The sequence below is a fragment of the Lissotriton vulgaris genome, chromosome 1_1 (genome assembly GCF_964263255.1).
Source record: "Lissotriton vulgaris chromosome 1_1, aLisVul1.2, whole genome shotgun sequence".
Classification (NCBI taxonomy): Eukaryota; Metazoa; Chordata; class Amphibia; order Caudata; family Salamandridae; genus Lissotriton; species Lissotriton vulgaris.
The window spans coordinates 2,049,539,071-2,049,562,846 of record NC_141685.1 but is presented as its reverse complement, the minus strand read 5'-3'; the positions used below and the strand labels follow the sequence as shown (position 1 = coordinate 2,049,562,846).

Genomic DNA, 23,776 nt, shown 5'->3' with positions numbered 1-23,776 from the left:
GGAGGCAAACAAAGTCGGTTAAATGTGTAAGGGAGTATATAGAATCCGACGGTGACACTAGTAGTAATGATGAAGGCAGGTTGGAATGGTATTCTGAGTTCAAGACAAAACTGGTTTTGAATGTTACAGATGGATATTAGGTTGTGCAAAATAAGCCTGAGTGTTGGATGAAGATTGGGGAAGTCAGTATCAAAATCTATGCGGATTCCGGCTAACCGTACACTATTATAAATGAAGATGTGGGGAGGAAGCCTTTTGTGGATAAAGTGGGTTTGAAACTCTTTCCTCCTGATATCAAAGAAGGCGGTTATGGAGGGAAAAAAATTGAGATGATAGGGTGCAGTTGGTTCAAATTTGAATTAAAAAACTCATGGTGTATATGGGAAACTGTATGTTTCTAAGAAGGGCCGATCTGTGCTTGATTGGAAGGATCAGAAGGAGTTACACAATATCCTTAATCCAAATGGTAGAGAACAGAAGTTAGTTATGGATGAAGGTGTAAAAGTAGGGGATATAATGTTTTTAAAATGTCCCTCTGTATTTGCAAGAAAAAAGGCAAACTGTGGATTCGAGCATAAAATCAGACTCAAGGAAGGGGCTGTAATGAAAAAACATGAAGTTAGAAATGTTTCCATATTATTAAGAGAAGATGTAGTGAAAGAACTGGACAAACTGGTGGTTGCCTGAATAATAGAATCTATAGAGGCATCTGCATGGATTTCGCATTGGTGGTGGCATGTAGGAGTAATGGGAAACTGAGGTTATGCATTGATTTACGCCATGTGAACAACAATATTGTAGTTAACCAATTTCCTCTGCCAAAGATAAACAAAATGCTGTTGTTGTCAAAAGGGGCCAAGTGGTTTTCGAAAATTGATTTATCTGCAGCGTAACACCAGATACCACTGTCTAGTGATAGTAAAGACTATACTGCTTGTATCATGCCACAAGGATGTTATCAATTCTGGAGGATGCTATTAGGATTGGCATCGGAAACCTATGCTTTTCAATGGTTAATACACCAACTATTTGGAAAGATCAAGGGTACAAATGTTTTCAACATGACATACTTGTGTATGGGAAAAACAGGTTACAGCATGATAACATTTTGGAGGCAGCGTTGAGAGTTTTTGGGCTCAAAGGGTTTAACCATCAAATCTTTGAAGTGTACGTTTGCAGAGTGCAGTATTTCCTATCTGGGGCATGTAATTAATGGTATTGGCATTAACCCTAAGCTGGATCACCAGCTCCTAGTAGCACGGATGAGGTCAGGCCATTTATAGGTTTGGCAGAATTTGGCTCATAGCATATTCCAAATTCCGCAGCAAGAACATACAACATAAGACAATTGCTAAAAACATAAGAGCAGTTTTAGGTAGTCACCTGACTATGAGTTGGATTTGTGCAGTGTGCAAGAGTGCATTGCTCTTGTGGCTTCGTTGAAAAGTTTTGACCCATATACACACAGTGCAATTACCACTGATGCAAGCAGCAAGGGTTTGGGGATGTTTTAACCCAGATGGAGAGGGATAGGAAGGCGAATGTGGTCGCCTATGCCTCCAGATCACGATCGCCTATGAAAGGAAAATATTCCATAACAGAAAACCGGACACTGGCTTGTGTTTGGGTAACAGCTCATTTTAGAGCATTTATGTGGGGAAAATGTTTCACATTGAGGTGCGATCACAAAACGTTAGTGAAAGTGCTTACATCTGAAAGCATCATGAATACATCTACTAAGCTGGTGAGATTGTCTGTCAGACTACAGGACTACAATTATAAAGCAGAATTCGTTCCTGGAAAGGAAAATGTAAATGCTGACTTCTTATCGAGAATACCTAAACAACTGGAAATGTGGTAAGTTGAATTGTGGAATTCAGACCAAATTGCATATGTTCATGACCAGGGAGACACTTGTATCAAAAGATACATATGGAAGGCAGCGTATACAAAAAATGAGGTGTTGGCCAAGGTTAGAGAACATCTTGAAAAGGGGTGTCCAAGCAAGGTAGAAATAAGAAACTTGATCAAACCTTTTTGAGAGGTAAGATATGAACTTAGTGTGCACGGAGAGGACATACGGAAGAGAGAGTAATTCCACCACAGCATTTGAGGAAATCAGTGGTGAATATATGTAATGAGGCACATTTTGGCCTTGTCTGGACTAAACAGGCCATTAAAACATAATTCTGGGGTCCTGAAATGGACATGGAAATAGAGAGATATATTCGTAGCTGTGAGGTCTGTAAAACAGCTAACAAATCCTTAGTTACCTTGAGACCTCCAATAGGCGTAAGCCATGTTCCTAATTCCCCATTGGAGTGCGTAGCTACTTAGAGAAATTAGTAGTGCACTCCCTATAATAAGTGTATTGAGACACTTTCTGTAAACAATTTTCACTATGTGCTACACTGAAGCATATGTTGCCTGTCATTTGTAATTTACATGAATTTGGAAAGTCGAGTAACTGGACTTGAAGACAGTGTGCACTATCATCAAAATCCGTAAAATACATTTTTCAATATTTTGTTACATTAATACAAACCTTTTCAGATCTTTTTACCATTATTTATTTACTTTTCACAAACAATAACAATATTAACATTCACTGATGTAAGTCCAACTGTGTGAACCGATTCCATGTATTCTACTTTCTTCTGCAAGAGTACAACATTAGATCATGAAACAATAACTGATCATTATGCCCAATGCATTTGGGGAACTAGTCCCTTCTTCAGGGACTCGTCTGTCTGTTAGAAAAAATAATAAGTACAGGGGTTGGCATTAAACATTGCATAACGTAAATTGCAAAACAAATGTATGTTCTTTAAGTAATAATGATCACTCTTTTGTAAAGGACTCAAGTCTCTGTGAGCTTTCAGAAATTAAAAAAGTGTGGAGCTGATGGTCAGTAAAGTAACAAGTGAAATAACCATGAAAATCATGCTGAAGTGCCACATAAAAGGATTAGGAACCAAACCAGTGTGTAGCGTTACTCTCCTCATAATATTATACCTGTGGTCAACAGTAAAACAATTGTGTGCAAACACTACAAAGGTGAACTGCCATATACAATATTTAATAACCGCTACAGTGCAATTCATGACATAATGATTGAACACACAACAAAACTGCGTACAGAAAAAATACCTCACCACTTTTTCTCAGTGATTACAAAACTAAAGAAATAATGATAATGGAATCCCCTACTAAACACAATATGTGCTGTACTTCAACATGTTTACTCAAAAATCCAAAATTAATGCTGCTTTACTGTTCTCTATGTGATTATCCTGCCAGAAATATGTAACCATATAAACATAACACTAGCCTTAGGTGCACCCGATTTTTTAAGCTGTTAACATGTCAAGGTAAACCCTTAATCATCTTACTTGAATTGTGGAAAGTACTCTAATTATCTGAATATATTTGATGGCCGCAGAAACGCATCCTGATCTATACTGCAAAATAAAAAGCAGATCAGCCAGAGTTGTCTATTACCATGAATCCTAGCATGCTGCTGCTGTTTAACTTGCGTTATCGGAAAATCGACTTCATGCCTCAAAATATATCCTTCCGCATCTCAACTCCAGCGGTCTAAAAGCGCCAGTGTCGACCTTGTAAAACCTCCCATTATCCATTCAAATATATGTCGATGGATCGTAAACATAAAATATGGACCTTTTCGAAACCTATCACCGTTTTCACAGTGCACTTGTGCCATTTTGGAATAGTATACATATAGGCCATAAAGATCACATGCTACTAATTTATACAATGATGATTACCACAATCTACTGGAATGTGTCCTACCTCTTCTCAACTCCAACAAACAAACAAACAATAGTTACCACCTCTTCAGACCGGTTACTTTCCATTCCCAATTATGTAAGTAGATCATCAATAGTAACAATGCACTATTTCATCCTACATCACTGTATTCCAATTATCACGTGCCATACTGGAGTTGTGTTGCAGTTGACAACAATAATCAATGCTCTGAAAATCTGCGACAGTAATCTGCATCAGTCCCGCATTTATTCTTGTTCGTGAACAGTGTCATCTGCCATTACTGTGAGTGAATAGTGATTATCCCATTCCTGTGTGTTTACTATACTAGTACTCCCATAGTGATGGGCATGTTATTCTTCATATCATCTCACGTTTGTGCTTTTTCAACCAAAAAAAATTGTGGTTTGTGCTTTTTCAACCCAAAAAAAATTATTGGTGGGGTCGTATTCAAACTCTTAAAATGATGGTTACTCCTATTATTAACTTTGTTTCCTCTATGCTTCCGGTGAAATTGTCCTCTTCTTTTTTTCGTGAGATTGACTCCATTACTACTAAGTTTCTTTGGAGTGATAAGATGGCTAGAATTGCGTATAAATATTTGAGGAAACCTTATGAGATGGGTGGTTGTAATTTTCCTGATTGGGAAAGATACCATACTACTTTTTTGGCTTCCCAAGGTGCTTTGTGGTTTTCCTCGTCTCCTGTACACACGCCTTCCTGGGTGTTTATTGAGCAACATCTCTCATTTCCCTTACCACTTTCCTCCTTTTTAACCACATCCACTTTATCTATTCCTTTTTCCCGCTCCATTATTTTACATACTATTGCAGCGATTAGGTCTGTGGATAAGAAGGTGGCTACTCCGATCCATAAATCGAGGTGGTCTTCTTTATGGCGTAACCCTAGATTAAAATTTGTTATTGATCCTGCGTTGATCCCTTATTGGTCCTCTAAAGGAGTAACTTTAGTTCGTCATTTATATGACTCCAATAATGATCCCTTGCCCTTTTCCTCTTTAGCTCATCAGTTCTCGCTCTCCAATTTGGACTTCTATACTTTTCTAAATATCAAACTAGCTCTTGCTAAAGTACGCCTGGAGCCCAATTCTCCTACTGTTATGTTATTTTCCTTGTGGCTTCGATCTGGTCATGTGGCTTCAAAGATCTATAAATTTTTGTCTTCCACTTCCTCTGCCTTACATACTGTTACCCAACAAAAGTGGTTACATCATTTTGATAAGGATATTACCGGCCATATTTCGCCAGACACCTGGCAGCTGATTGGCAAATTTTCTCTCCGTGATAAGATCGCCCCTTCTTTAAACCAATCTAAATTTTTCTCTATCAACATTCTCCATTGGACTCCTGTGCATTTGCATTTGTTACACTTGAAGGACGATGATCTCTGTTGGAGCTGTGGTCTGGCTACTGGCGATTATTTGCATATGTTTTTTACCTGCTCTCTTTTACAACCCTTCTGGGATCTCATAAATAAACATCTCATATTAATTTTTAATTCTGATTTTCAGCTTTCCTTCCCCATGGTCCTCTTGGGCCCTTTAGCTTCCCGAGTGCCCTTGCCTTTGGATACCTTAGACTTGCAATTGCTTAATCTTTTACTGACAGTTGCCGTTAAGGTAATCCTTAAGGAATGGAAGTTTGTATCCTATCATACATGGTGGGCATGGGTTTCTTTTTTACGCAGAGCACACATTTCAGTCGATGTGGCTCATCTTACCCCTACGATTTCTAGTAATGTTTGGAAAGCTCTGGACGCTTATATGGATTTCGTTTTCGAAGGGTTTGGTTGCCCAGTATCCTTTTGTGTCCTCTACTTGATTGCTGTTTGTTATTTGTGTAATGTGTGTTTGTAGTACTGCAGTGGATCCTTCCCTTCCCTTCCTTTTCTCTTTTTCCCTTATTCTTGCTACCTCCTTTCTACTTTTTCTTCCTCTGTCTTCTTTTCCTTTCCTTTCTTTTCTCTCTTTCTACTTCTCTCATTCATAATAGTGATACTGTTTACGGATATTTTGGTCATTGATTTTCCCCTTATGAATTTCTTATATTTTTACCTTTATATTGGTTGCGGGAATTCTTTCTATTTGACTCAATCATAAGTACTATGTCTATAGATTTCGAATGTATCACTATGTATCACTATGTATTGTATTTATATACTTCTTATACTTTTTAAACTTAATAAACTTATTGAACACAAAAGAATGGAACCCTTCTAAAGGGAGGCTGCGAATTAAACCCCCCAGTGTTAATATGGGAAATGCAGATACATTTACCAGTAAAGCCTGTTTTGATGTCAATTTTATATCAAAAATACTTTATTATAGAATACTAGAATACTGAGGATGGTGGAATGTGGAATATGTGCTAATGGATGAAAGAATTGTATGACAAGTGAGTGGAATCTTTAGAGGAATACATCTTTCTTACAGTCAGTGGCTTGTTTTTTAACTGATATGTATTTGAGTATCACAGTCATACATTTGGAAACGCATCTAGTACAGTTTAAAAGGTGTGGCGGAGGGAAAAAACTGTTAAACAGTAGACATGAAAGGTGTGAGTGCAGTAGTACAAGTTACCACTTGTGAATATGCTACCATTTATCCAGCCAGTATTTGATGATAGCTTTCATTGGCAGCATAATTTTCATAACTGATTGTGGCTTTTCTTCTCGTTTAGATTCTTCATGAATGAACGAATGAATGCTTTATTTTTAAGTTATTAAAACTTACAATATGACACAATGAATCACCTTATGAGACATCATCAATAGATAGCATTTTAAAACCATCTTCAAACAGTTAAAAACCTTAGAATACAATCAAAGCTTTAAGGTAAGAGCTATTGACAAGGACCAATCTACAGTTATTACATTTCATAGATCCTATTGCACTTACTTAGTCTCATTGTGCCAAGGGTATCGTACTAACAATGTTGTTAGTTAAACCTCAATTGTATTTGTGCAAACTAGTCAATAAAGTGCAAGTGCCCTTGATGGAATCCTCTGTCATCCTGATACTAAATATTAATCGTAGTTAAAACCATCATATTTAATGCATTCAATCGTATGCCAAAGCTAATTATAAGGGCACCAATCTACATGTTTTACATATCATAAGCCTAGTTACCCTTGTTTAGTACCATTGCACCTAGAGTATGCTACAGACACTGTTGATGGTTATACAACAATTTAATTTGTGCAAGATAATCGTTAAGAAAGTGTGACATGCCTTTGATGGAATCCCTTCGCATCTTTATACTATATATTGATCATAGTTAAAACCATCATGTTTAACCATACATCAAGAAAGTCCTTTGTGCAAAATAAAAATTAACTCATAGTAGCTACACCTCATACATTCTAGCTAGCTTGGTTAGATTCTTCCGTGTCTGAAATCTGTTCTTTTGATTCTGTTTCCTTTTTCCCAGCCCATCTTTTGTCGTATCCATTGATTTCTATAAAACATGTTTTGGATGTGTGTTTTGAGTTCTGAAGGATAGGTATATGTTGTAGTAGAGTTTTATGTTTACATTTTATATTTTGATGTTCTTTATTTGGTGTTTTTTCTAAGATTGTATCTGTATTGTCACTTTGATAAATTTCATAGCATAATATTAACTAAATCAACATAAGGAATGAAAGGCTGGTGCATTAACCTGGTAAGCTATCTTGCAATAATTACACCACTGAGGAAGGAAGATTAAAATGCAGTTGTGGTTCCAAAGGGTCCAGTTTTTGTCCAATAAAAGTCACAAATACAATATATTAATTACTTCTCTTAAGCTTCCCTGAAGCAATCACCACAGACTTGACTGCAGGGCCGGTTCTACCGCGGTGCGACCGGTGCAGCAGCACCTGCCACTCAGGGCTGGAATGGAAACCGAAACGGGCCCTGGCAAACTGCTTGGCCGGCCACTCTGTGGAGCGGGGTTTGCAGCTGAGCTGCTTGCTAGGGCTGGTATCAGCTGATTTTGATACAGGGGTCCGATATTGCCGACCCAGGAACAAAAACAGCCCCCCAGAGGCTCAAAACCAGCCCCCACCCTGCCGACTCACCGGGGAAACTCCTAGTGCCCGCTACGGCCAGTCCGGCCTTGCTGGCGCTGAATTCTCAGGGAGCTGTGTTTAGAAATAACACAGGTTTATGAAAACACACCTGCTGCAGAGATTCTTGGACTTCCGACTATTTTCGAGGCAACAATGAAAATGTCAAGATAAATGGTGACTGATGTTCCTGCTGGAGAGTGATACGGGTTTGTCAAGTGGCAGTTTCCCTACTGATAATAAAGCAGCAACGTGTACCAACCCAAATCAATGTACTATGTGTCTAGCTCAGTAGGTTACTGCTTTGTCACAAAGATCCTTTTGTCACTTGCAGTTATTAAGTTATAACTCTAATATAGCACATTGAGCGATGAACTGTCATCTACGAACTGCATGTACGCTGCCCTGGTATAAGAACGTTGTTTTTCTCCAATCTTTCATTATCCTAATGTTGCTAAACAGGGGTTATTTGGGTACATTTTGATCAGTAATTAAATCCCTGCGGTACGTTTTAAATCTTGACATTGTGCTTCTCTAGACCAAACATTCTTAAAATATTCTGGCTACTAGTATTGGTGACATGTGAGTCTGACACCTTGTCGTCTTATGCAACATTTCCTACGGACAGATTTACACACGTATGATTCATTGTCTAGCCATTATGTAAGTGTAATGTAAGGTGCTCTGAGACCCTATAGTGGTATGAGTAACTCTAAAATAAGTGAAATGCATGTGAAAGAGGGGCTATGGAGAGTTGAGGGGTGCTGATAGTGAGGGGATTTTTGGAGAAGGAGGGTGTTTTGTGGGCGGGCAACAAAAAGTGTCACTCTGGGCACCGCCAGCGCTAAAGCCGGCCTTGGATGTCAATCGACAAAGTTTCCAGCCAGAACAGTGCAGGCCAACAAATATGACTTACCTGGTGTGTAACCCCAGGGCTCATAGTATGATGGGAAGACGCCCAGATGGCAGCCTCGGACAAACTCTTCGTAATCCATCGGCAATAAGGGACTAGTGGACGATAGGAACTCTGGATGAAGGATCACCTGCAAAACACACATTCGCATTAGATCAAACAATTTCTTTGTTGGCAGAAAGTATTTTTTTAAAAGAATATTTGAATGGTATGTTTATTATTATTGATAAAACACGCCCAGTGGTGTATTGCTAACAAGAATGCCAAGAAACGTCGAATCAAACGATATTAAAACCAAATGTCAACTTTCACCAATATGAAACTGGAATAGTTTTGTTTATTTGTGAGGTATTTATTAATTTATTGCATGTAAAATTAGAAGTTGTACAAGTACAGGTCAGGACATCGTCAAGACATCAAATTAAGTAATGTACATATATTTTCGATAATATTAAAAAGCAGAAGAAACCTAGAGCCCCAGTTCCAAAAGAAAAAATCACGTATAAACCCAATTCTGCTAAAAATATCGCTCTTTGTGAGCATGAACCAAATTAAAATTTCGAAGAGTGTAAAAGGCCCTTGTACCACTACTAAGGGTGTAACCGTCACGATTGCTAAATGTGACTGTGCAAATACAGTAAAGATATCACTAAATCACCCCATAAAAAGAGAATTGAATTTGCCTAAGAGTGGCCAAGTACAGGAAATAGAAGAAATGGAAAATCAGGCTGACTGCAATAAAACCACATGAAATGTGGTCATTCGCAAAAATAGAATCAACCAAGTTTTTGAATTTTTCATACACCCAAAATCATGAGTCAAGAAGACTGAAATCAGAAAACTTCATTATAAAAAATGCAATATCTCCACGATATTTCTGTGTCAGAATTTACTTTTCATATCAAATTATCAAGAACCCATTCGGAATGGTTGACAGATATCCAAAATGAGTATATTTTGTCTCCTCTAATATTTTATACCACTCTGGAACAAGTTTGTTTATGTGGAGGTTTGACTCAAAAGCGGTCTATTGAGTGACAGACGTGGAATAGTGAATCATTACTCTGAACTCTACCTTCACATTTCTCAACAACTATGTTTATGCATGAAGACTTAGTTAAGGGGCAAGATGGCAGCGAAGATACAATTCTTCTTAAAATGCTTTCCTACACGGCCCAGTAAACAAAGGAGGGAGGGACTGCTGACAATGCAAACATTCTCCCCCAGTCAAAAGATCTGGGTTAAATTAATCGTTCTTTTGCCCACTACGCGACCCCAGTCCTAGGATGCTTGTTTCCGGTCCAGGGAGGACCTGGCTAGGCAGTTGGGATGGACTGTTCCCTTGAGGCACAGGGTCAAGACTGATTTGCATATAGCTAGGTCTAAACTGGAGTGGCATGGTGAGCAAAAGAATGATGGATTTAACCCAGATCTCTTGACTGGGGGTGAATGTTTTGATTTGTTCTGCATTCCGTCCATCAATTGTGTGTCTTTTGCCTTCTCGCCCTAAGTGCGCCAGGTATGCCCAGACGTGGGTCCTGGGTTCACTCTGCTACTGGAATCAAGCTATCCTGGCTGAAGAGGGGTGAAACCCCAAAACTGGTCCTAGGATGCTTGTTTCCGGTCCAGGGTGGACCTGGCTTAACAGTTCCAGCTGGACTGTTGCCATGAGGCACAGGGTCAAGACTGATTTGTATATGGCCAGGTCTAAACTGGGGTGGCATGGTGAGCAAGGGAATGATGGATATAACCCAGATCTCTTGACTGGGGGGTGAATGTTTTAATTTGTTTTGCATTCAGTCCATCAATTTTGTTTCTTTTGCTTCCTCAACCTAAGTACACCAGGTATGCCCGTACGTGGATCCTGGGCTCACTCTGCCACTGGAATCAAGCTATCCTGGCTGAAGAGGGGTGAAACCCTGAAACCGTTCCTAGGATGCTTGTTTCTGGTTCAGGGAAGACCTGGCTTGGCAGTCCGAGCAGGACTAATTTGCATATGGCCAGGTCTAACCTGGGGTGGCATGGTGAGCAAAAGAATGATGGATTTAACCCAGAGTTCTTGACTGGGGGTCAATGTTTTGATTTGTTCTGCATTCCGTCCATCAATTGTGTGTCTTTTGCTTCCAACATGGCCCAGCGGATATCTTTGTTAGAGTGTTTCTGTGGGGCTAAAAGGCTGTCATGGTGTGAATGTGAGCATCATAAGTCAAATTACTGTATCTTGGCAACTATGTTCACTAGTATCTCTTCATATTTTTGCTCCACACTTAACTCAGTGGGCTTTTAACTGAACTCGAATACCTGTGTCGGGGTCTATCTTTTTATCCAAACATATCTTGTCCTACAATTCGTCTACCAGCAATTTCCCAGTCGATTGTGCTCATAACTAGGCACAGAGATTGTGAGCAATCATTTGAGAACACGGGCTTTGGAACTTTAAACTATGCATTAATCGTTTGCAAAAATAAGGAAGTTCCAGCCTACAGGTAGCAAGCGACATCTCCCTATTTCCGTACAGCTACTCAATGCATAGTGTAAAGTTGTCCAAGGTGCCCCTGTGGCACAATGCCAATGTTCCATGAGAGGGTGTAAGCTGCTTTCCCATTGCCTGGAGATTGATGTCACATTAAGAGCTGAAAACGGTAGATGGGAGAAAGGCCAAACACCTCCCGTCTCCCCATTCACCATTTCCCTTTCTTGCTCCAGGATGAGCAGGACGTATCACAAAATGGAATTAGCAGCCAAACTGCACAATCCAGAGAGGTACACCCCACTACACTCTTGCTCTAAATTATCTGACTACTGCATCATAGTCACTACACCAACTTGACCTTTTCATTACATACAAATACATTCTGGAATACATCAGGTAAGCATTAAACATACATTTAGGGAAGTACATGTAAAAAAGAATTAAGTACACTTAAAAATGGCAACACGTTTAAATATATTTAAATTAAATTACAAAGCAAATTGATGTGGGGTTGGGGTGAGTCTCCACAAAATTAAAGGTGTGACTAAAAATAATTTTAAAAAAAGGTAACTTTACAACTTAATTACATTTTAAATATAAAAGGAGCTTAAGATATATTATACCCGCTTTCTATTGATAATTAATAAACTGAAGTTTATTCAAAGAACGGCATAGCAGTAGGATTATGGAGTAGTAGTACCAAGTGTTAGGGCTACTATTTGGAAAATGTATAGAATGAACAAAATAATTACAATAATTATATTTGAATCAGATTAGGGTGAATAGTAGGTGACTGTGGTGAAAAGTTCTTGGGTGCCTGCCCCTGTTGGACCATCTGGTAAAATGGCCGCCAGGTAGGAGCCCCACTCGGGAGCTCCAGGGTTATGGATAACCTATTTGGTGAAAATCCCTGTTTTTAACCCTGCCACCCACCAGCAACAGCGTCCACAGCGACCAACAACATCAAGAAGCTTCAGGCGAAAAGAAAAGGACAAGGGAAAAGGAAACAGCACATACCGAAAACACAGTCGGGCGGAGACATCCAAAAAGCAGAATCATCGGAGACAATCATCGGGATGTCAAGGAGCGCCGGGGATGTAGTAAGAAGAAGGAGTGGTGCTTCTCTTGTCGGAACGTCTAAGAATACCACCGCGGGCACACCGGAGGGAGACGGCGGTATCCAGGAGCCGTGCTAAGATGTCCGGGAGAGCGGGAATGCAGTGTGAAAAGACAGAGGCGCGTTGAAGAACTGGAGCACGCCAGAGAGACAGCAGGGTACGGAGGAGCGGAGAGGAGGAGCAGAGGAGCTGAGACATCGACCCACGGTGAGGACAAGAAACCGGGACACATGGTGGAGGAGGGCGATGGGGAAGGAGGAGGTGAGAGACCGATCCGCTTACAGAGCGGAGAACAGCCTCTTTAGGACAGACTCTGTGCAGCCGGTGCCACATGGTGCCGAATGGATGTATAGCGGGTGACAGAGTTTGGGAAAGAATATCACCGGGGAATAGAGGAATGAAATATCGGCCTGCCTGACCTCAAAATGGCGGCCATAAAGGACAATTAGAAAGGAAAATGAGAGCCACCTTGAAGGGAAAGGAAGAATATTATCGGCCGACCTGACTTCAAAATGGCGACGATATAGGGCCTTTAGCAAAGAAAAACGAGACCCAGCTTGAGGTAAATCTACAACTGAAGAAATCACACTTGATAATGGCAGAAAGTAAAAAGTAAAAACGGAAATGCAATGAAGAAAAAAAAAAGGACAATGGAAAAATAGAAAAGGACAAGGGAGCTCACAGATTCTTGTTCATCCTACTTCTTGTTGCTGTATCTGTCAGAAGCGCCTTGAGACCTGACGGTGATTTGGCGCGATATAAAACCCAGATAACAATAACAATAACAAGATCAGGAAAAGAGGACTAGTACGACACTAGAAAGAGAGAAAGGACTCATCAACACTAAAAAAAGACTGCTAATGTGGCAGACATCTTGAAAAGGATGTCTCAATTTGAACTGACAAGGAGAGAAGGGCATACAGCCCGCAATCTATAAAAGAGAAGCAGAAACCATTAATGTAACATACATAAATAAATAAATAAATACAGATTTTGGAAGACTGAATGTTAATATAAGGACAACACAGGCTAGTAATTAGACAAAATTATATTGATAAACTGAGTTAAATATATACTCAATCAAAGATTCTCCTTTGCCAAGAAAATATGATGGACCATTACTTGGAGCAGGAAGGCACGAACGCCCATACCATTAAATACCCAGCCAATCTGTCTAAGAACGCAGCCAAAAAGTTCAAACATAATCTTTTAAGAAAAAAAACGGACACGCTAATCCTGGACCCAACCTATAGCAATGATAAAGGTACTATAGTGAATGATTTGATATTCTTCACTAGAAGAACGGCGATTTGGCGCAATACCATCACAGAAATGCTTAACATAAAAAGTATAAAGAACGTCCCACATGGCACAAACCTTATGAGCCAACCCTCACATAGTTGTAAAGCGGGCCTATGCATAACGATATTTAAGAACGGTATAGTGCTCATACAAGCAACTGATAGCGAATTAAACAAATTTGACAAGCTGTTCTCAACCTTAAAAGGATGCGTAATAAAAGCAAGACCCCAAACACACCTGACCACACAAGACAACACCTTAGATCATCACAGAGCTTCCAAATCAGACCGTCTACCTGACACAAACCAGAGGGATCCACTATCTCCAATACACCAAGGTGACATGAGCTAAACAAGAGGATCCCAAACAAAGAATATCACAATAAAAACCATCTTGGACACAAAAGGTGCGAACACAGCTTTGAAAATCTCTCAGATGGAAGATCCAACACAACCTCGCAAGACCAGAAAGGACACAGGAAGAGTTGAATTGGATACACGAGCTGCGAATGCCACCCTGAAAGCATATCAGAGGAAAGATTCCACATCTATCATCATTAACATGTCATCACAGAGGAGTAATACACCAATGGAGAACACGGAAACTAATGAGACGGACAACAACAAGGCTGTTCACGACATGAACAGAGGCGGAGCAGACTACCAAACTATGGGTGATATAGAAGAAAACACAGCTGCACACGGCATGGACAGAGGCGGAGGAGACAACCATAATAATGAAGGCATAAAAGACAACACGGCTGTCCACGACATGAACAGAGATGGAGCAGACTACCAAAATATTGATGATATAGGAGACAAAACGGCTGTCCAAGGCATGAACAAAGAAGGAGCAGACTACCAAACTAGTGACAAGAAGGGAAGAGGTCCGATGAAGAGGCCAAAAATCAAAAGTGTGAACGCAAAACAAGTTTATAGAAAGAGGAAGACGAACGCACCTAACACCTCATTCCAAACTCGAACAATAATCAAAGAGCTTCAAACTCAGATGGTCAGTATTCTAACCACGGTACAAGAAATGAAAAAGATGCTGGAAATCACTGTTAGCACCCACAACAAAGTCGAGTACATCCGAGAAGTTCTTCTTAACTCTCAAAAAGAAGGAAATAAGATGGCATTACCACTATCAAACAGACAAAATCGACCTGACAGGAACCTCAACCATCTTACGGAAGAAGAAACACTATCTTTACTTCGAGAATATGAGTCTACTGACCCCGCGGAAGGTGAAAAAATCAGAACAGTCCAGATCGATGCTAACAGAACATCTAAACATAATGAAAGGAAAACCAATCATAACAACCTACAACAAGTACAACTAATGACGGAATCACATGACATGAACACAAGGATAGTAGGGAAACCTTTAAAATGCCTACTCCTTAACTGTCGGTCGGCAGCAAAACATGCATCAGACATAGCTGATCTCATATTGAACAAGGAAATTGATGTGACAATCCTGACGGAAACATGGCTATCGGAATCATTGTCTCCTTGTATGGACCTACTAGTACCCCCACAGTATAATATTGGGAGACTCGATAGACTAAAAAAGACAGGGAGCGGGGTGGCCTGCATTTACCGATCGGAAATAGAAGTCAAACACGTGCCATCAGAACCTCTCGAAGTCTGTAAACATCTAAATCTCAAGATAAGATCAGCAGATAATCAGGTATGCAATCTACATGCACTATACAACCTTCATAGACAATTTAATGGAAATCATCACCACCGACGCCAATTCTGAAACTAACATTGTCCTGGGGGACTTCAACTTACACTGGAATGACAACCAAGACAAACAAGTCAAAGCTCTGAACGACCTCCTAATGGAGTTAAATCTTAACCAAGTATGCACGGAGCCAACACATGAAAAAGGAGCCACGCTGGATTGGATAATATCAAAAACTAACAATACCTCAATTATAGCAATTGAGCCATGCGACTGGTCAGATCACCATGCCATAACTTTCCGGATAAACAATTTGAAAAAGAACAAGACGATACAACCTATCAGACACAAGAAATGGCTGCGAGATACTAGAGATCCGAATATAACATTATTAGTGGAAGGCTGTGAGAAGAAACTGATTCCACCGAACAACTTGCAAAGTGTGGAGGAACTTACAGATCACTACACTAAAACAGTATCTAATATAGTCAACAATACAATGCCTCTAAAACTGAAAAGAGTCACAGAGAAGATAAAAAACCCATGGTTCAGTGAGACTCTGAATGAAGAAAGGAGGAAACTAAGACTAGCGGAAAGAAGATGGAGACAACACCCAACATCGCCCGAACTGAAATCACTTGGAAGAATCAGAAGCAAATATAACAAAAGAATACTACACTCCAAAAAAGAATTTATCAGATCTGAGCTAGATAACGCCAAAAGTAGACCTCAGAAATTATTCGAGATTCTGAAACATCAATCCAATAAATGAGCTAAAACCAGCCAAGAAACCACAACAACGCAAATAAGCTGTGAAGAATTTGCTACATTCTTCACAGACAAGGCCAACAAATTGGAAAGAGAGTTCTGGAAAGAGGCTGACAACATTGGCAACATGGACAGACAAAACCCCAATGGCACCGTAGAAAACACCCACAATAGGACGCAAAACAAGGCGCAATGGGATAACTTTAAACTACTGGATCAAAGCACCATAGCCAAAACACTATCAGACATCAAACCTAACAACCACTACAGTGATCCTCTACCCGCTAAATGCCTCAGAGACATAAACCATATTGTGATTCCCATTTGGACGAAAATAATAAACGCCTCTTTATCACAAGGGATCCTTCCAGATTGCCTAAAAACAGGTCAAGTCGTCCCTATCATCAAAAAACCAACGGCGGACCCAGCTGATCCAAATAACTTTCGCCCAGTGACCAACATCCCTATACTGGCCAAACTAATAGAGAAATGCGTACAAAATCAACTGAGCCAACACATCGCGAAGTTCGCACTACTGGACGACTGCCAATCAGGATTCAGGACAGGACATAGCACAGAAACAGCGATGCTACATATTGTCGATGATGCACTACAGGCACTAGACCGTAATCAAACATGTCTACTTATCCTCCTGGACCTATCATCAGCATTCGACACGGTAAATCATGAAAAATTACTGAACAATCTTCATGATAGGATGGGAATAACTGGAAATGTACTAAAATGGTTTGAATCCTTCCTGCAGAATAGAACGCAAAGATTCCTGGTCAATCAAACACTCTCACCAGCATGCCCTAATGCAATTGGAGTCCCTCAAGGCTCTACATTATCACCATCACTGTTCAACTTTTACATCGAACCTCTCACTGAAAACCTTCGAAAATCTAATATCTCCTACCACATGTACGCGCATGATACCCAGATTTATATCAAGATCTCATCCAGGGAAGACATCATGAGAATGAATGAGACCTTAAAACTGACATTACAATGGCTATCGGTCAACCATCTCAAACTAAATGCACAAAAAACTGAATTCCTACTAATATCACCACCAAAGAAACACACAGAAGTGAAGGAATGGTCCAATATGATAACAGCATTAAATTGCACCCCTACCCTAGTTGGCTCAGCGAAATCTCTAGGAATCACTCTAGATGAGAAACTAAACATGAAGGCCCATATCAACGCTATGGCTAAAAGCGTCCTATACCATCTGAACTACATCAGAAAAGTGAAACCATTCATATCCAAAGCAGACCTCAAACTGGCAGTTCAGTCCCTTATTATCACGAGGATTGAATATGGTTGCACAACGCTAGCAGGTCTACCAAAACTCTCAACTGCTCCGCTGAAAGCATGTCTCAATGCAGCCGCACGACTGATCACTGGATCAAGGAAATTTGACCATATATCGCCACATTTGAAGGCATTAAACTGGCTACCGTACGAAGCCAGAATCCAGCTAAAAATGGCATGCATAACACACAAGGCGCTCCACCACAATACTCCCAAATACCTTGCTCGGAAAATTAAGCTATCTGGAGGTAACAGACCAGCCAGGAACACAAATGAGCTAATGCTGAGACCTGCCATCTTCCGGAAGAAGAAAACTTACGACAGGGCCTTTTCAGGAGCAGCCCCTAGAATCCGGAATTCACTTCCTTCAAACATTAGAAAGATTGCAGATACAGCATCCTTTAAGAGGAAAACTAAGATCTTCCTAATGGATACATTCTTTCCATAGACGAGGCACGGGAAGTCGGAATTCATGTTTAAGAACTTGAGCTGAAACAGACACAGGAATTAGACCATTAGGATCGATTGACTATATTACACATTATATGTTACTATATTCTAGAACCTGTGTTATGCGATATGCTATTACTCTTTTACTGATATTGTCGCTTTTCTATCATATATGTTCCTACCTCATAATATTGTAAATTTGTCTGATATTGTCACTTTTCGTATCATATATGTACCTACCTCATGATATATAGTGGAAATCATGATAACAATGCAGGACTATAACTACCTCATGTAATGTGAAGTGCTCTGATACCCAAGGGTCTTGTTCGCGCTATACAAAACTCTTAATAAATAAATAAATAAATAATAAATAAATCTATGCTGGGGACTGCATTTTCCTCCTACCACAGTGCCAGGAGACTCACCAGCAGTGTGTTGAGCTAAAGGGGCAGGTCCTTCATCAGCGTGTTGAAAAGCACCAGTGCAATCCCGCTGCATGGGAAGCGCCCAGGCCAAGGGCAGGCCCATCTAGCACCCATCAACTTCAGGAAGAGGTCAGGGGGCCCTCCTTCCCCTGGTTTTCTCTGTGGACCTGTTGCCAGAATGTTGTGTAGACAACAACCCAGTCTCATTAATGTACTGGTTAAAATGTGGCCTTGCTGGTAAGGCTGAATATTTCCCTGGTGGGTGGGTGATAACCTGAGGGCCCCATTGGACTGGCTAACGGTAGGCGGCAAGGGGACAGCGACCAGTTAACTATTGTTGCTCCACTCAGGACTGTTTTGTTCATGCCAGCACCAGAGAACTGCTATATTTGTGATTGGTGACTGGTCAGGGTGGACTAGTTTGTACAAGAGGGCGAGTGGGGGAGAGGGATTGTATTACTGCCAGGTTTTATCTGTTTTGGCCTATCTAACACAGGGGTTCCTGGGGGTGTCCTGCTTGTTTTTTGAGGCTCTAATCCGGAAGGGTTCTGCTGTCTTAACAATCGATGCTCCCCACATTACATGTTGCAACTAATGAAGGATTTCTAACTCGGGCAGCATCAGTGGTGTTGAAAGAAATTGAGTTACTGTAAAGGAGATTATCGCTATCTAGGGGCAGCCCACCTCAGTCCTCAACTGAGCGTCCTTCGCCCTCAAAGGCTCCCTTGAGGGTGGAAGGGATGGGTGCCACGAGGGTCTGGGGTCTTGAGGGGGAGTTGGAGAGGGATCAGGGGAGGTCCATAGAAACCAGAAGTTTGTCATCTGGGAGGACGTAGGGGCTCCAGCTTCTGACAAAATTTCTCTATGTCGCATGAGTCCAAGCTGTAAACAAAGGAAACAAGGGGGGGGGGGGGGGCGCATTCTGAGTTACCGAGCCCTGGGTCCCAGAGAGCCTCCCTATTCAAGGTGAATTTTCCTCGACTTGGATTCGTGGACCCAGTTAGCAAAGATCTAAACATTGAGCTTAAAGTGGTCTTAAAGGCCAAATTCGAACCAATCATGTCTAGGTTAAATGCAGTCGAGGGAGGGACAGGCAGATAAGGCAGCCTATTTCCCTAGAGCAGAGGTCTTCAATCTGTGGGGCGCGACCCCCAGGGGGGTCGTGGAGTCCTGGGAAGGGGGTCGCAGAACAGATTCTGTCAGTTTGCCTTAGTGCGTCGGGCTGATTGAGGGTGTTCACGGCGGAGGCTTAATTCACACCGAGGGGTGAAAAATATCAAAGCCTCATTAACAAGTAAAAGGTCTTTTAAAGACCTGTGAAGTACTCAGGTGTGGCTTTGTGTGTGTCCAGTGAAGCTGTTTCAGCCGGGCTCACATACACGAGGGGAGGGGGGTGGGGTGGCTGGGGGAGGAGGCTGTAGCCCTTTGAGTTCAATGGGCGTTGCGCGCCGGGAGCTGTGGGTCCCACCAGTAAAGCACGTGAAAGGTCCTCATTGGTTCAAGTCCCACGAGCCCTCATACCTGGTGCCTGTGCGGGAGAAATGTGCCTGAGAGTCTGTTCTTCATGGTGAGATGTTGTTACAGCCTGTCTGCCACCTCCCCAACCCCCGCCCCCAGCAGGGAGGCACAGAGATGCCCTCCCATGAGAGAGGAAGAAGAAGGAAGAAGACACAGAGAGATACTGACCCCCCCCCCCCATGAGAGAGGCACAGAAAAGGTGGGTGAATGAATGATGGATAGATGGATGGATGGATGGATGGATGGATAGATGGATGAAAGGGTGAATGGATGAAGGAGGAATGTATGGATGAAGGGTGGATGGCTGTATGGATGGACGAATGGAAGAATGAAAGGGTGGACAGATAAAGGATGGATGGATGTAAGGATGAAAGGGTGGATGGATGAAGGATGGATGGATGGATGTGTGAAAAGGTGGGTGAATGAATGATGAGTGAATGGATGGATGAAAGGGTGGATGGGTGAAGGATGCATGTATGGATAGAAGGATGAAAGGGTAGATGGATGAAGGATGGATTGATGAAAGGGTAGATGGATAAAGGATGGATGTATAGATGGATAAAATGTTGCATGGATGAATGATGGATGGACGGATGTGTGAAAAGGTGGGTGGATGAATGATGGGTGGATGGATGGATAGATAGATGAAAGGGTGGGTGGATGAAGGATGGCAGTATTCATGGAAGGATGAAAGGGTGGATGGATGAAGGATTGATGTATGGATGGAAGGAAGGATGAAAGGGTGAACGGGTGAAGGATAGATGATGGAAGGAAGAAAGGGTGAAAGGAAGGAAGAAAGGGCGGATGGATGTATGGATGGAAGGATGAAAGGGTGGATGGATGAAGGATGGATGTGTGAAAGTGTGGGTGGACGAATGATGGATGGATGGATGTGATGAGGTCTAACAGGCGCATTTATGGTTGTCGATAGTTGTTGATGATGAGGAGTACCAATTTCTAGAAACTTTGTCGGAAGGGGGACCTTACGCCTAAAAAGGTTTTACAAGGGGGTCTTGGCATCAAAAAGTTTGAAGACCTCTGCCCTAGAGCCAATTTCTTTTACAGCTCATGCTGTGGTGGGCAGTACTGCCTCCACTCATGGTGTAGCTGGTTCCTCCAGGCCCAGGTGAGATACAAAGGACACCCCCAGACACTCCCTGACCCAAGCTGCCCCTACAATAGAGTTTCCCCACACAACCATAGCCTCACCCTGCTTATCGAGCACTGGGATATGCTTTATTTGCCCCCTGAAGCTACCCCTTATGTTGTAGTCTTGGGAAACGTTCCACCTCGATCAAACCCTGCACCTGAGCCCTTTCAGGAGTTAAAAAATAAGGTGGTGTATTGGCTCAACCCGCACACCCACGTTAAGGTAGGGATTGCTGACTCTATTATAATGATTTGCAGAGTTAGCTGCATGGGTAAGGATCATAAATGTTGGACGGGGCATTGGTGGTAGTAAATATTTTTAAATCCTCAATTGTGGCCCATGTTCTCGCTACTTTATCCTCTTCAAGGCCTACTGATTCACATGGCATTGTAGCTCTCCCCTTGAGTTTTTATTACAACCCAGGGAAGGTTAGTAGCGTGTATGGGCATCAAGGTTGAAAAACACAGGGCCGTTATGGTAGTACCCACCAGCATATCAGGCAGCCTCTGCAGTGGAACCTTTCCAATCGATTTGCCCCCTTGATTTAACTTGAAAAGAGCGATTTGACTGGGAGTTACCGACCCTTCTTCCGCACCCCCATGGTGCTTTAATCTATTAGAAGTTGCCGCTCAACCCGTTTAGCCCCCCTCTCTTCCCTCAAGAGTGCCATCTCAACTTTGATTACCCTGGCCACCAACCCAAAGGGCTCAAAGGTATGGTCTTGGAACATTGCGGAGCTTTCAAGCAAGTTCACAGACCCAAATTGGGTAGAATTTATTAAATCCTTTAACATTATTTACCTTGCCCTTTATCAAGTGATGCTCTAAATCCAGGTGTGCGTTTGCAGAGGGACTCCACTCTACTCACTCCAAGAAAGGTATGGAGCTTGGGGCAATTTTAGAATCCCACAACCTTGTGTTTGCCATAGACAAGTTGGTTAATTCTCCCAACTCTATTGTTGCTCCTACTTTTAAGATGCTGCACCTTGATTATTGATTTTTGTTTCTGCCCTCCTATTTTTGTGCATCGCCAAGTTCAACATAATACACAGTCTATTTAGTGATAGTAAGCCTTTGTCCGTAGAACTGATAGGGTCCATAGACCCCACTCGCTCATGAGTGAGGGTTCTTAGAAGGCTCTCCCTTGTGGAACAAGGTAGGCAACTAAAATGGTCCCAAGTGGAGCCAGCCCAGATTGAAGCCTCCTATTAACTAAAAGCAGCCCAAGAGATATTCATCTTTCTAGATGTAGATGCCCCGAGAAAGATGTCTTGTAAGCATTTGAAGGGATCACCAGCAAAGTTAAAGAAATACTGCCCGTGCTCTCAACCAACCCCGAGGGTAGTGGGCAAGAACCAAAAGGGTTTGATAGGGCCTGCTCCAAGTGCCTCCAGCAGTTGAAGGCAGTCCTAAAGCAGGTCTCCAGAGATATGAGACTTGTGGTAGCCTGGAGGCAGTTCAAGCAGCCAATACTTAACCATAAAAACACCTTGCAATAACTAGCCTGGGAGGAGCTAACCCAGGCTAGTGAGCAAGAGATCATGCTCTTTTTGAGAGGGTAGTGAATAGGCTCTATTTTGCAAGAAGTACAGCCCCTGTCAAATGCAACCACATTAAGAGTAGATCATTTTGCAGGGGACTACAACTATTGGCGGATGGCAGAGAGCGAGGGCACAGTAGCGAGACAGCAGGGGCTGGTTTTTACCTTGGAGAAAGTAAGCAAGGGCTTAAACACACCAAACAGGAATAAAGCTCCAGGACCTCATGGGATTCAGCCGGACCTGTTAAGGATGGACGATGAGCTCTGGGGCCCTTTTTTGATGCAGATCTTAAATGCAGCAGCTCTCTGCCTGGTGCCAGCCTCTTGGTCAATGGCGGTGATTGTGCCTGTATTCAAGAAGGGTGAAAAGTATAACCCCCAATGCTACCACCATATCTCATGCGGTAGTGATGGTCCTTGGGAGACTTATACTCAATAGGATTGATGACTTGGACGGAGGCTAATGGTATTCTTATTGACGTCCAATTAACTTTCGGCCAGGGAGGTCAACATCTGAACAATGCCTGAACCTCTACCTAATTGTAAATCAGTATGCGGTAGCTCAACCTGAAACCCTCCACTTGGAATTTACGGACCTCCCATCTTCATTTGATATGGTGAATCATGCTAAATTGTGGGCCCTGTTGCTTGAGTTAGGGGTGGAAGTTAATGTAGTGACTTCTGTTGGCAGATTTGCACTCTGACACCTCGGGCTCCATGCGCTTTTCGCATGATGCTGCATGCACTCACCCCTATTCTTCCAGTTCGGGATGCATCTTGCTCTATTTTGGTTCACCTTATATGCAAATGGGATTGAGTATGCACTTCTTTCAGCTCAGACTGATTGTCCTAGGGTAGGTTTGTGGTAGCTTCCCATGTTGTTATATGCAGATGATGCATTCCTGATGGCCCGTACGGCCCAGACCTGGCAGCTTCTCCTGGAGAAATTTGTTACCTTCATGGACAACCTGAATATGGCTGTAAACTTCACTGAATCATATGTCATGGTAGTGGGTCCATGCTCTACTAGCTCCAAGACCTTCAGCGTGGGGCACCATACCCTGGGTAAAGTCTCATCTTTTCTCTATCTAGTGGTGCTATTTGATGCCAAGAACAATTGGCAGCCTCTGTTGGAGGGGAAGAATGCTGAGCTTGTTAAAACTGCTGGGGCTGTGGTTAGCTTCACTCATAGGTTGGGTTATTCGTCGCCGCAAATTCTGCTTAAGGTTTACAATGCTAAGTGTGTGCCCT

General features: G+C 41.9%; 1 protein-coding gene across 3 annotated transcripts in view; it reads right to left on the bottom strand.

Annotated features, from left to right (window-relative positions):
• The window catches only part of GYS2 (glycogen synthase 2), a 610,704-nt gene that overhangs the window by 123,626 nt on the left and 463,302 nt on the right, over window positions 1-23,776 (bottom strand). For all 3 annotated transcript variants that reach the window (XM_086920470.1, XM_086920476.1, XM_086920482.1), the window contains one exon: window positions 8,771-8,897. In XM_086920470.1, the coding sequence (XP_086776596.1) occupies window positions 8,771-8,897 (127 nt within the window). The remainder of the gene's footprint in view (window positions 1-8,770; window positions 8,898-23,776) is intronic.